The 13,408-nt window shown below is 51.4% G+C and overlaps 1 protein-coding gene and 1 pseudogene across 1 annotated transcript; both read right to left on the bottom strand.

The window, feature by feature from the left end:
- Positions 1-226: 226 nt before the first annotated feature.
- On the bottom strand, positions 227-2,993 carry LOC127785196 (uncharacterized). Its single transcript, XM_052312626.1, has 2 exons — positions 1,889-2,993; positions 227-1,758 (listed from the first exon to the last, which is right to left on the bottom strand). Exon 2 carries the CDS (start codon positions 1,322-1,324, stop codon positions 425-427), a length of 900 nt encoding a protein of 299 aa, XP_052168586.1. The 5' UTR covers positions 1,325-1,758; positions 1,889-2,993; the 3' UTR covers positions 227-424.
- Positions 2,994-6,312: 3,319 nt separating this feature from the next.
- LOC127760308 (cysteine-rich repeat secretory protein 38-like) lies at positions 6,313-7,652 on the bottom strand (annotated as a pseudogene).
- Between the last annotated feature and the right edge of the window lie 5,756 nt (positions 7,653-13,408).

The following is a 13,408-nucleotide window of genomic DNA, read 5'->3' as shown; positions in this document are numbered from 1 at the left end:
ATAAGTAAAATTCGGGGATGACATGGATAAATCTCATATGTTTACTTTTCGTTCCTACAGTAATTTCTAAGTGTTTACATTACATACGTGGTTTGCGCCATATATTTTCCCCAGCAATGCAATGGAACACATAGCTCTATCTAGTTCCCGAGGTGATAATATGGCATATATTCAGCTAGCTGAGCATAGCATTGTATATCACAAAGAAGCACACAACCGGCTAGAATAGTGTCACTTTCAGCTAGCTGAGCATAGCATTGCAAATCACAAAGAAGCACACAACCGGCTAGAATAGTGTCACTGAAAGCACTAGAAACATGGTACTACTAAGTTGCTAACATCAGGCAACCATTCTACCCCCCCAGACAGACATTATTTCTACCACTCCAAGCACCATGACTCCATCAAGCTGCTATAGCGATGGTTACTGCAAATTGAACGTGAATGACAGGATTATTCCTAGTGCTACTCCGAAGGCGAGGGCTAACAGCTTGCAAGTCCCATCACAGGTGTCTGACGTCCGAGGCGCCGGCGAAGAAGTCATGTCGAAACGCAGGACGCAGTCGTCGCTCACCACGACGCCGACGCCCTCTCCCTGCTCCTCCCGACGTGCCTCCCGGAAGCATCTCGGCATCTCTCGCGCCGCGCCCTCCAGGCACTGCACGCAGTCCGCCGGCGCGACGCCCGCGGCGCACTGCGCCACCACGCGCCCGGCCAGCCCCGTCCTCGTCGTGGCTGCTCCGACGTCGATCGCCAGCATCCGCGCCGCCACGCCGTTGCTCATGTCGAGGAACGTCGCGTACAGGTTGTCGCTGAACGGCAGGACGTCTCTGGTGACGACCCACCGGTGGAACTCGCCCCCCGCTGGGCTGGGCGACGTCGTCGTGTTGGTGTCGGCGGCGTAGGCGGCGAGGTAGCTGCGGTAGCACCCGTCGAGCCAGGCGCCGGCGCGGGCGCCGCAGCCCGCGACGACGTCCGCGACGGCGGCGGCGAGGCTCTCGCGGTACAGCGCCGGCGTAGAGTCGCCGAGGCAGACGCTGAGAGCGAGCGCGCGGTCGCCGCCGCCGGCCTGCGTGGAGGCGAACCTCGTCGCGGCGGCCTGGGCGGGGAGGTCGTCGGTGGGCAGCGCGAGGAGGTTCGCGCGGAACGCCGTGCCGTTGCTGCTGTTGGACGTCGGCGCCGGCGAACAGTCGATCTGTGGGAAGTACCTGGCTCCGGTGGCCGTCGACGTCACGCAGACGAGGAGGAGGCAAGAAAGCTTGGTGAGCGCCATGAGCGATGGATTGCACGACACCAAGGTCGCCAGGCCGGAGACGAACTGCATGCCGTAGCTCGAAGCTATACCGCTCTTTATGAAGGCGATCGAGTGAGCTCAATGCCACCACACTGTGCAGCTATTAGGCCTTTCACAACGCTCCACCCTGGACCGGTGCTATGGGGCGCCACATTGGATTTTTGCTGCCGTGGCGCTCGAACCCGCGTCTCAAGTTGGAACCTCATCTCCATGTTGAGCGACGCAGGACTTCGTCAAAACGATGCCGCGAGCAGAGGAGAAGACTGGAGGCGCGCGCGCTGTGAGCGTTGTGGCTTCGCCCACGCGTGCCCTCGCGGCGAAATCCAAGGGCGAAATCCCCGATACGCCCTCCAAATCCACTCCCACCACAGCAAAATCCAGGGCGGCCTCGCCATCTCGTCGGACGGCGCCGCAGTTGCCACCGGGGTGCCCGACGAGCAGGGAGGCGCCTAGCACACTTCCAGCTGCATCAACCCAAATCAAAATCAAAACCAAATCAGAACAATGAAACAAATCAAAGAACACAAATCGAGGGCAAGGAAACAAAAATCAAACATAAATCAACAAATCTGAACACACCACCAACACACATACCACGTCACCGGCGAGTTCCCAAGAAACAAAAATGGCGGCGGCGGCGAGATAGATGGACATACGCGTCGCCGGAGGCAGAAGCGATCAAAGCAAGGGAGTGGGGGAGGGAGAGGGGAGGGGCGGCAGACAGATCCACCACCGCCGCTGTCTCCACGACGACCTCCATGGCGACGACGGCCTCCTGCGCCGCGGAGGTGTAGAAGCCGTCCGCTCCTGCCGCCGGCCGCCCGTCGGGCCGTCTTGTTCACTCCCGCCGCTCCCACCGTCGGCGTCGCGCCATCCACTACAGCCGCCCCACCGCTCCCGAGTCCGAGCGAGAGGAGGAGCGGGCGGAGCGGGCGGCGCGGTCGACGGCGAGGCGAGGCGCACGGCGGCGGTGTCCCCGGCGTCTCGTCCACTCCCGCCGCTCCCACCGTCGGCGGCGCGCCGTCCACTACAGCCGCCCCCACAGCTCCCGAGTCCGAGCGGGAGGAGGAGCGAGCGGCGTAGGCAGCGCGGGCGGAGCGGGCGGCGCGGTCGATGGCGAGGCGAGGCGCACGGCGGCGGTGTCCCCGGCGTCCGCCGCGAGGGAGGAGAGGGAGGAGAAGGCGAGGCGAAGGAGGAGACGTGCTGAGGGGGACTCAGCTTGGGTGACATTGTAAAGGCAAGTCACAGCGTGACATTGGGAAGATCTGGACCATCCGAAACAAATCCAACGGACATGGCGCTTGGGCCCGCCTGCAGGTCGAAATTTCGCTGCCCATCCAGCCCCTATCCAGCGCGGGAGACGGCGCCCGCCCCCGATCCTTCCCGCGCGCTCGCATCGTCGTTTCGCCTCGCCCGCCCGCGTCCGGCCATCGCTGTGAGCACGAATCAACTGGGAGGCTCGCCGCCGTCGTGCCTGCGCAGGCCGCCGTGCTCGCCGCGAGTGCGGACTGAACCGGGCCAGCCGCCGCGCGAGGCCAACTCCCTGCCCTGCCCTGCCGCGACCTGTGGAGGCCGCCGAGGCACTGCCCTGCCGAGCGCGTGGAGGCGGACGGCCGCTGGGCCTGACGGCGCGGTGGTGTAGACGGCCGGCCGCCCAGCCTGAGCCCGGCGCGTGGAGGAGGGGACATCCTGGAGGAGGCTGCGCTGCTACCAGTCATTGGCTGCTGTCTTGCTAATCCTACAGATGACAACTTCTATTGTTACTTGCCAAGTTTTTGCCGGCTGATTCTAACATTTGCATCAGTCAGGCTCTGGAATGGCACAGCTATCATAAATGTGAAATTCTTTTGTATGGAGGTGATCAATGCTGAAACTCTGAACTATTCAGGATTTTTAGGTCCTCAACTGAGAAGAGCAGAGGATAGCACACAGGACAACACAGTAACTTGAAAAAGGAGAAAAAAAAACTCAATCAACACACATTCACGCGCCGAGCTGGGCGCACCACTGCACCAGGGCTTGTCTCAGGTACTTCATGAAGCCATTAGGCTCGTCTCCTCCACGCGCCGAGCTGGGCCCACCAGCGCGACGTCTGGACCGGCGGCTGGCCGCGGGCCGCCTCCACGCTCCTCCGGCCGTGGCGGCACGGCAGGGCCTGGCCCCGGCCTAGCGCGGAGATCGCCTAGTCCCCTCCCCACTCACGGTGAGCCCGGCGGTCTGGCGCCTTTCCAGTCACGGCGGCGACGAGCCTCCCACCTGGCTCCCGGCGACGGCCGGACGCGGGCGAGGCGAGCGTCGGGCGCCTCACGCGGTGGTCACCCGGTCCCCTCCCCACTCGCGGCGAGCCCGGCGCTCCAGTAACGGCGGCGGCGCGCGCTCCCAGTTGGCTCGCGGCGGCGGCCGAACGAGCGCACTGCTCCACGCGTTCAATGGATGGATTGGAGCTGGGGGAGCCGTCTCCCGTCGGGATGGATGGATTGGGGAATAATTTCGACCTGCAGGCGGGCCCAAGCGCCATCTCCGTTGGATTTATTTTGGATGGTCCAGATCTTCCCAATGTCACGCTGTGACTGCCTTCGCAATGTCACCCAAGCTGAGTCCTGCTAAGGGTGAGGGGTAGGTGAGGAAAATAAATTTGGGGTCGTGTCCCGTGTCCTCATGTAGGGTATCGCTTCGTTTCCTTTACGGCTTCACCTCTCTCTATCCAATTAAGCCACACATATATGGGTGCTTCCACTGTGGGGTGAGTGTCTTTGAGTTGTGACTTTGGGCTAGGGGTATAGGCCCCATAGCTTGCACTGCTATTGCCCTTAGCTATAGCCGTTGCCTCTCTGCGCGGCTGGACCAGAGTTCACAATTTCAGCTCGAAATTTCGGTTCTATCAGACCACGATACAATAATATTTCGGTTGAATTTTTTTTCATTTTTTTCATAAATTTGGTAATATTTTGTTCAAATTTAACCAAATTTTATTCAAAAATTCATATGATTTCGGATCAAAATTTCAGAATTTTGAAAATTTCGGTATTTCGACCACCACCAAGTCAAAACACTAAACCGAAAAATTAAACCCTCGGCTGGACACGCACGCGCCACAACTCGAAATGGCACGGGAGGTTAGCACGCGTCATTGCAGTAGCTGCAAGCAAGCACTGTGAATGGCCAACGGGTAATTGCGGCGAAAAGCTCCGCCGAATTCGCTAATCAAGAGGGCGTCACTCCAAACTTACTCAGCCGAAAGTTGTTTCCCTAGCTAGTTCACCCGTTGCTCGAATTGGCTGGACTTCTCTCCCTTTACTCGCTTATTAAGCGCTATGCTCTTCTATTTTCGTGAGCTTACGGTCTTAAGCGTTGTCATTCCTGGCAGGTCTGTTCGGCACGAAACTCCGGCGCAATTAAGTCCTATGGCGGCAACTAAATCCTAGCCAATGGCGGCAAACTTTAACGGTGCTAGATTGGTGGAAGGCTACCGCAAACATACAAGAGACACCTAAGAAGGTACTCCGCACTTTGATGTTGTTAGTCGCCTGGGAGATATGGAACGAAAGAAATCGTAGAACCTTCCACAGAAGGAGCTTTCAGCTACCTCTCTTTTAGCCAAGATTAAGGAAGAGACCAAAACTTGGGCCTTAGCAGGAGCGAGAAGTCTTAATAGCTGGTTTTCTTTTAGTTAGCTCGGACCAAAGGTCCTAACTCCTTTCTTTTTTTCCTTTCGCTTTATAAAATTCTCCTTCTCTATTCAATAAAATTGGCGCTCGTCGATTCGTTCAAAAAGAAAAGTCCTATGGACTATGGTGTGTGTTACCAGTTTAACAATTTCTCATGGGTCAATGAGTTGGGGTTGTTGAAACTTGGCCGGCACAAAACACATTGCGAGATTGTTGTCATGGGGAGTAAGATGGACTAACGTGTAAGCATGTTTGCTGTCAGTAATATACATTTTTTTCCTTTTTATTCTACCTCTTGCTATGTGCATAAACTCCTTTTATTAATATAACGCCAAGCATCCTGTTTGGCCATTCCAAAAACCTTTTCCCATGGGTCATTAACTACTGCACCTTCCCGTACCAAGCATTGCTAGCAATTAATAGCTTGCAACGCCATGGCTAGGGATGAAACGATTGGAAAACAACACGCATCAGCCGTTTAAGTAATCATATATTTCTCGGAAACGAACCGATAACGATGAGGCTGAAAACAAAATGATATCAAAAATACTGAAAACGTGACTACATGAACAAAACCATGTCGATATCGATCGGAAACCAGTAATGAATATCGAAAACATTAAACTCGATGTTTAACTTAACATGACTATATAATATTGTCTCTCCTCTAGCCTGGTACTCAAATTAGAAATTTGATAAATATTTATGGGTCTCAAAACTACGGGTCACGGGTCACATAGATACATGGACGATAAATATTGAGATATTTAAAAATACGGTGATTACCGTATTATAAATGTAGCATTTTTCATGAGACTTTGGTAAATTAAGGAAACGGTTGGTAGAACAATAAAATCGTTTTTTTATTTTTACCATTTCTATTTTCAGTTATTGTTTTCACTCCTGTGATGGCAAAGGCAAACTGGTCACCATTGCTTCCTACGCATCCGAGTTAGCCGCAGGCTATTTCATAACGTATAGTTGTGAATTGTGAGATTTTCTTTTAGTTTCACAGTGTATGGTGGCGCACCGGCAGTCCGGCACATCCCCGCCTTGCCCCGATACCACGACTGGCCCTCAAAAGCCTTATCTTTTCACTTATGCTTATACTTATCAGCTAAAACTTAAATTTTCTATCTTAGATTTAAAGTTAATTTTGAGGGGTTTTTTTATCGAAATTTATTTTTCAGTCTTTGCTTTTAGATCGGTAAAAACACGTATATAAAAGTTTTATTCACAAATTCTTTTTTTTTTTTTGCAAATATGCCCGCGTCGCGGTCACGGTCGCGTAGTCGCGCGCGCGCGGCGAACGCGTGTGCGTCGTGCGGGGTGATTCTGTTCACCGCCCCATGGGCCGCACAAAGGGGTCCAATCTTTCACCCTGCAGAATGGGTTGGCGGTGGACGCTCGTAACGCTAGCGGCTAGCTGGGCATAGCATTTTGCAAACAAAACACACATGATAAGCTACTGTTATCCTAACACATAATCCCTAGTACTACATATGACCATTTATTTCTACTACTCGATCGAGCACCATGACTCCATGAAAGCTTATCTACAGGTGGTTATATTACTGCAAATTGTCTTCACTCGATTCGAACATGACGACTACTGCTACTACATGATTATTGCTAGCGCTGCTGCTCCAACGGCGAGGGCAAACGGACGGAGAGCTCCTCCACCAAGGCTTGCCGCCGGAGAGGCCAGGTGCATGGTGAACTGGAGCACGCAGTCGTAGCTCAGCGCGACAGCGACGCTCTCTCCCAGCCCCCATGCGTTCCAGCAGCATCTCGGCATCGCTCGCGCCGAGTCCTGCAGGCACTGCACGCAGTCCGCCGGCGCGCGGCCCGCCGCGCACTGCGCCAGCACGCTCCCCGCCAGCCCCGTGTTGGCGCCGTCGTCGAACTCCTGCGTCGCCGCCAGCATCGTCCGCCCCGACCCCGACCGGTTCGCGGCGGCGGCGGCGAGCGCCGACACGGCGCCGTTGGCCAGGTCGAGGAACGTCGGGTCCAGGTTGTCGCTGAACGGCAGGATGTCGCCGTCGAAGAAACACCGGTGGAACGCGCTCTCGCGGGGCGAGGTCGCGTCGGTGTCGGCGTAGGCGAGGTAGCACCCGCTGAGCCACGCGCCGGCGCGGCGGGTGTCCGCGCCGCAGCCTTCGGCGACGTCGATGACGGCGGCGGCGAGGCAGTCGCGGCACTGCGACGGCGTGGAGTCGCCGAGGCAGGCGCCGCGAGCGAACGCGCGGTCGTCGTCGTCGCCGCCAGGCGCCCGTCCGCCGGCGCCGGCCTGCATGGAGGCGAAACCCGTCGGCGCGGCCTGGTCGGGGAGGCTGGCGAGCAGCGTGAGGAGGTTGGCGCGGAACGCGGTGCCGTTGCTGCCAGTGGACGTCGCCATCGGTGCCGGGGAGCAGTCGATCTGAGGGAAGTAGCCGGTCGTGTAGAGCTGAGTACCGCGGGCTACAATGGCGCTCGCGCCGCCGACGACGACGAGGAGGAGCTGGGCGACGAGGAGGAGGGAGGAAAGCTTTCTGAGCGCCATGAGCGATGGATGGCACGACACCAAAAGGTGTGTTCTATGGCAATGGGCGGATCGAAGGAGTCAAGGAGGCGGGAGCAGACTACGGCTGTATTTAGGTCAGCCCAAAGTTTAAAATTTGGTTGAAATTAGAGATGATGTGACTTTAAGGTTGTGTGTGTATGAAAGGTTTGATGTGATGGAAAGTTGAAAGTTTGGAAAAAAACTTTGGAACTAAGGCTGTGTTTAGATCCAAACTTCCAACTTTTTCCATCACATCAACATGTCATACACATAACTTTTTAGTCACATCATACTAACTTCAATCCAAACTTTCAACTTTGGAAGGAACTAAACACAGCCTAATCACAGCCTACCAGTGTGAGCAGTGGTCGACAGAGCCGTTGCGCTACTACCCGAAATGGCACCTGAGGGCTGGGGGTAGCACGCGCCATTGCACCAGCTGCAAGCGAGCACAGCGTGCGAATGGCAACCGGCAATTGCCGCGAAAGGCTCACGCCGATTCGAGAATCAGGAGGGGGCGCGTTACGTTCTACTGATCCCTAGCTCGCTGCAGACGACGACGCGGCCGGTCACCACCCGTTGCTCGAATTGGCCCTCTCTCCCCTTACTCGCTTGTATTTTGGTGAGCTTATGTTTATGCTAGGTATAGCAGAGAGGTGCCATTCCTGGTTGATCTGATCCGCTCGGCACGAAACTTCGACGCAAGTCCATCCTCTGGTGGCTTAGCAGAGTTACCATTTCTTCATGGGCCATTATTGGCGCTTTTCCCGTTCCGAGTATTGCTAGCAATAGCTTGCATTGCACATGTCAGTGGCAAAAGGAAAACTTGCCTGTTGAGAGGCAATATCGCTGAAGCCACGCCTCTCGATCGAATCGAAACCATCCAAAGAACAAGGCGATTAGAGATTCAAATTTTGAAAATCCGTTTTTTTCTTCAAAATTTTATACTCAAATTTGCAAAACCCAAATCACAATAAGAAACTTTAAGCGCTCTGCATTGAAAGCTTAAAAAAACTATTCCCAAATTTAAAACATTTAACTCAAATTTTGAAATTTTCAACTAAAAATTAAAAAACATCTACCCGGATCTGAAAAACTTTCAAATTCTGAAATGCCCAACTAAAAATTTAACTTTTATTGAAAAAACAAAAAACTCTACCCAAGATTTAAAACTTCCAGCACAAATTTTATAACTTTCAACCCTATCATTTAGGTATTTCATTATACGCGTTGGCATAAACTGAAAGAAAAGACTGTTGTTAGGCTTGTATTGTGTCTTCTAGTTGCAACTCTCATGTGTACAAGAAGGGCGAAGACGACTTCTATTGCTAGCCCAACGGTGCCAACTAGCTGCTCCGCATCAGGGTTCACAAAACCGATGAATTCGATTGGATTTTGCTAAAAACCAACGTTTCTACGTGACTCGGCAATAGTTCTCCTCTAAATCGATGGGTTTCTTCCAAATTCAAATTTGGATTAAAAAAAGTGAAAATATTTAGAAAAAAAATACTATAAATAGTATGGTATAGGTAGAACCTATTGGCATATAATTTTTTTTAGAAAAATGCTGAATTCCAAATATGTCATCCTTGTTAAAAAAATGTTAAAAAAAAACTAAGGAGGTGTTCGCATGCTAGAAGCTAGAATAAACCCGCCTAGCGTTAACCTTTAGACTTTTATGTGCTGAACTCTAAAGTTGTACTAATGGGCTTTAATTTAGATGGTGGACATTCTATTTGGGCAACGGTTGGTGAAGGATGTCAAGATGCATATTGAATTGTGCGTGAAATGTCATATGTGTTCTAAATTATTGCCTTCTATGAATTTGTATAGCATATTGTGTGTATGCCAATGTGAAGTTATCAAATTTATAGGAAATGGACCAAAATTTTTAGAAAATTTCCCCATTTTTTTAGCCTTTTTTTTCAGTATTTTCTACATTTTTAGGAAACCGGCTTGCACGGCTGCACACGTTGCACCACTGCTCGAAATGGCACCGGAAGGGGAAGGTGTTCTCCCAAGTTCGCCATGCAAAGACGACGAAGCTGCCACCGCCCCTTTCTCGAACTGGCGTTCTCTCTTCACTCGCCTGAGCTGAGATGCTCGAATTGGCACTCTCTCCAAACAACATAGGCCGGTCCACCCCAAACAACAAAATTCATTTCGGACCTTATTATTCATCACATGTAAGTTTAAGTGTCTTAATTTGATTTTGGTGATTAATGACAAATCTAATAATATAAGACTAATGTTTTTATGAGCTTCTCTTTGACTAGTCTCGTTTGGATATGAAAATAAAAATGATGAGAGGTATGTATTAAACTTCACATATTCTAACTTGGTCTCTCTTGTGGATCCAAAATATAGTGTGAGCTCCGTCATTAATCTTGATTGATTATGTGCATATGTGTTCCTTTGTATCCATATGTATGCACATCTTGAGAGGGAGCTTATTTTATATTTTGTTTATTATAAGATCTCTACCTTGATTTGAAATCATCTTTCATCCCATCTCTCTATATTGTTTATATCGGGTTATTATCTATCACCAAAAAGAGAAAAGATTGAAAGATCTTGGATTAAACAATTTGTGTAATTGTTGCTTTGATGATAGATGATAAACCGATGTTTATGGGATTAACCTCTTTTTTTCATAAGTTGTTAACTAGGTTATTTCCTGATGATGAGATGTGGTAGATATGCATTCTTTAGTGATGGACCTTAATCATGATAAGGATGAAATGCATGGAGATAAAACGATATGTACCACTTCTTATCTCCTACTTTTTGATAGGTTCATATATATGATTTCCATGTTATTGTTATATAAGTGTGAGACTAATGTTTACTCGAGTCGTATCTTATTTAGTCTCATTTACATTAAGAACATGGAGACCATGAATGTATATGTTTTATGTTGGTCTACATCTTTACTACATATGCCTTCTCTATGTGTATAGGATAAACCCCCATTGGTCATTCTCTAATTATGCATACACTTGCATCTCTTGTATATTTATTTGTATGCATATATTTAGGGGGGGGGGGGCAAATCCTATACATTTATTGTGCATGTTCTAGATCCATGTTGTTCACCTATTATTTATATCGGATCTTTGCACTTAAGGTTGCATACGAGTATATGACACTTGTGATGTTAATGAATACTCAACAAACATATCCATATCTTTCATATGCAACCGGTTGGTCATCAAGTGAAGGATGACAACCGATTTGTTGAGACTAATATTCTCCTTTGAGATGTGAAAAGGAATAGGTCCCACTATGATGAGGCTAATGGATGACACCATGGGTTAATGGTCACCAAGCCAAGGACATCGCCATGTTGGTAAGAATGAAATCAAGCTTGTGATGAGAAGAAAGTCTTGACGAATGATGGTAAATACCTTGGTATAAACATGGTTGAATCAAATGGTCACAAGTGTTGATCTTGACTCAAGCTTAACCCCAAGATGGATGGCGCAAGGCAAAGGTATAATATAGCTAAGAATGTTTTCTTAGTCTTTTCCCGGTCTTGGTGTTTGGTGTAGACTGGATTTGCTAGATAGGCGCCGTACTATCAAGAGGGGTCTATGAAGTGAGCTTGTGGATGATCTTGTGCCATATTAGTTCATATGCATGTAGGTGTATTTGGTGGGCTTGTCTAGCCAAGTGTGGTGAGTTTTCTCAAGTCCTAAACAAAGAGAGATGTGGGCAAATCCTATAGGTTTGGGTAGCCTCATGTGGTTATGTCCGGTGGAGTATCCTTTGGAGTGTGAGCCCTTTCTCCCTGAGAAAATGTGTGTTTCTTGGATGGATTGTTCATGTGTTGGATAGCCCTTTGAATAAGCTTTCCATAAAGTCCAAGAACGCCAAATTCCGAGACCCGAGTCAAGAGATATCGTCGTTTTACTAACGGTCGGTTGAGCTGAAAAGTGAACCGCGGTCTGACCGGGCCTGTTAGCCGGTCGGACTGGCGTGGTAAGGCCAGTCTGACCGGCCCCACTGGTCTGGTTTTTGGTGGCGATACAGAGCCACCAGAGCTGCAACCAGTCAGACCGAGCCGACGGCGGTCTGACCAAGCCGTGGACGGTCTGACCGGCCACTACACTGCGGTCAGACCGACCAGGTTGAGTGGGCTCAATGATTGCCCTGTAACGGCTAGTTTTCTAGCCGTTACAAAGTAGTCCGGTCTGACCGGCCTCACAACAGCGGTCTGACCGGCAGAGCACAGAGTTGGGGATTTCGGTTCCAACGGCTAGTTTTGGTGGTTGGGGGTATATATACCCACTCCCCAGCAGCAAGGGTAAGGTTTTGGCACTCCATTGCATTATCTTGAACCCTTGCAAGAGCTCTCACACCCTTGTGCACTTAGTTTTTCTAGTGAGGTGTTAGAGAGTGAGTTAAGCCAATCCAAGTGCATTGCTTCATTGTTATAGCTAGTGTGGCAGTTGATCATCCTCGACAAGCATCCTAGACTTGTTACTCTTGGAGGTTGCCGCCTCCTAGACGGCTTGTGTAGGTGTTGCCCGGTGACCTCTCCGAGGAGATTGTGGAGGAGGCCCGGCGCCGTTTGTGAGTGGTTTGGAGTTCACCACCTTCGGAATGAAGGAAGAACTGCCCCGAGTGATCGAGGCTTGGGTAGTCCTCTCCGTGGGCCAGCTCCCGCCTTGCCCACCCCTTGACGAAGGGGGCGTGCGGTGGCTTCGTGGTTGAGCGGTGGAGTTGGGCTCGCCTCAACAGGGATTAGGAAACCGGCGAGTTTCCGAACCTCGGTGAAAAATTCCTTGTCTATTGTCTCATTTATTTGTTGCATTTACATTTGTGCTATTTACATTCATAGAGACATATTTGAGCCTATATCACCTAGGTTTACAAAACTTAACTTAGTTGCTTAGTTAACCTTGCACCTTACCTTGCCTAGCAACTTAGGTTAGTTTTGTTTAAGTGCCATTAAGTTTTAAAACCGCCTATTCACCCCCCTCTAGTCGGCCTCCTTGATCCTACATCACCCCTATGTACGAGCAACACTAACGCGTACTACGATTCTAAGGTCCTGTTTGATACAACTCCAACTTCTAAATTTAGCTCCAAGAGTTGAGTCTGGAGTGGAGTTGTGGAGCTGCTTAAACCCAGCTCCACAACTCTAGTACATTTTGTGAGAGAGCTCCACCCAACTCCACTCCCAATTTTGATGGAGCTAAAACTGTTTGGTTGAGCTCCAGCTCCAGGAGGGGTGGAGCTAGAGCTGGAGCTGTGCTAAACAGGCCCTAACTACCCGGGCTCAAGCTCTGAGATCGTCACGCCGTTCGCTGACACGGCTGGTGGCTGCCCTCCTCGCGTGGGTGACGGCCGTCGATCGTTGTAGTGATATCACCGCCAGAACGGAGGCGCCGTCCACCGAGCGTGGTCTCACTTACGATAGCGGGAGTAGTACGCCGGCCGAGATCGAGGGATAACCTGCATGCCGCGACGATGTGGACGTGGAGTGGCTCTGTCGTTCAGCATCAGCTCCGCGCGGCCGACGCGTCGGGCCGGAGCCCCGGTTAAATTTCTTCTGCATGCAGCTGAGCATCTCGGCACGAGGCTACTCCCCGCCCAGCGACGCCGCGTCGCCAATGTACCGCCTCCGCTATACCGATCCGGCACCTCATTTGTCACATACCCGTGCCTGAGGCACGGGAGGGGAGAAAGAGTGTGCATATAGATGGCCATATGGCCCACCCGGCACGGCCCGGCCCAGGCCCGGCCCGAGGCGATCGGGCCGGCACGGCACGCCTGGCACTTCGTGCCGTGCCGTGCCTGCCCACGGGCTGAACCTCAGGCCCAGGCACGGCCCGACAGCAGTCGTGTCGGGCCGTGCCGGCCCGACGGCACGCTGAGCCCACCGTGCCCGGGCCAGCC

Source organism: Oryza glaberrima, chromosome 1, assembly GCF_000147395.1.
Source record: "Oryza glaberrima chromosome 1, OglaRS2, whole genome shotgun sequence".
NCBI classification, from domain to species: Eukaryota; Viridiplantae; Streptophyta; class Magnoliopsida; order Poales; family Poaceae; genus Oryza; species Oryza glaberrima.
The sequence above is the reverse complement of the archived record's forward strand: the minus strand, read 5'-3'. Positions and strand labels throughout refer to the sequence as shown.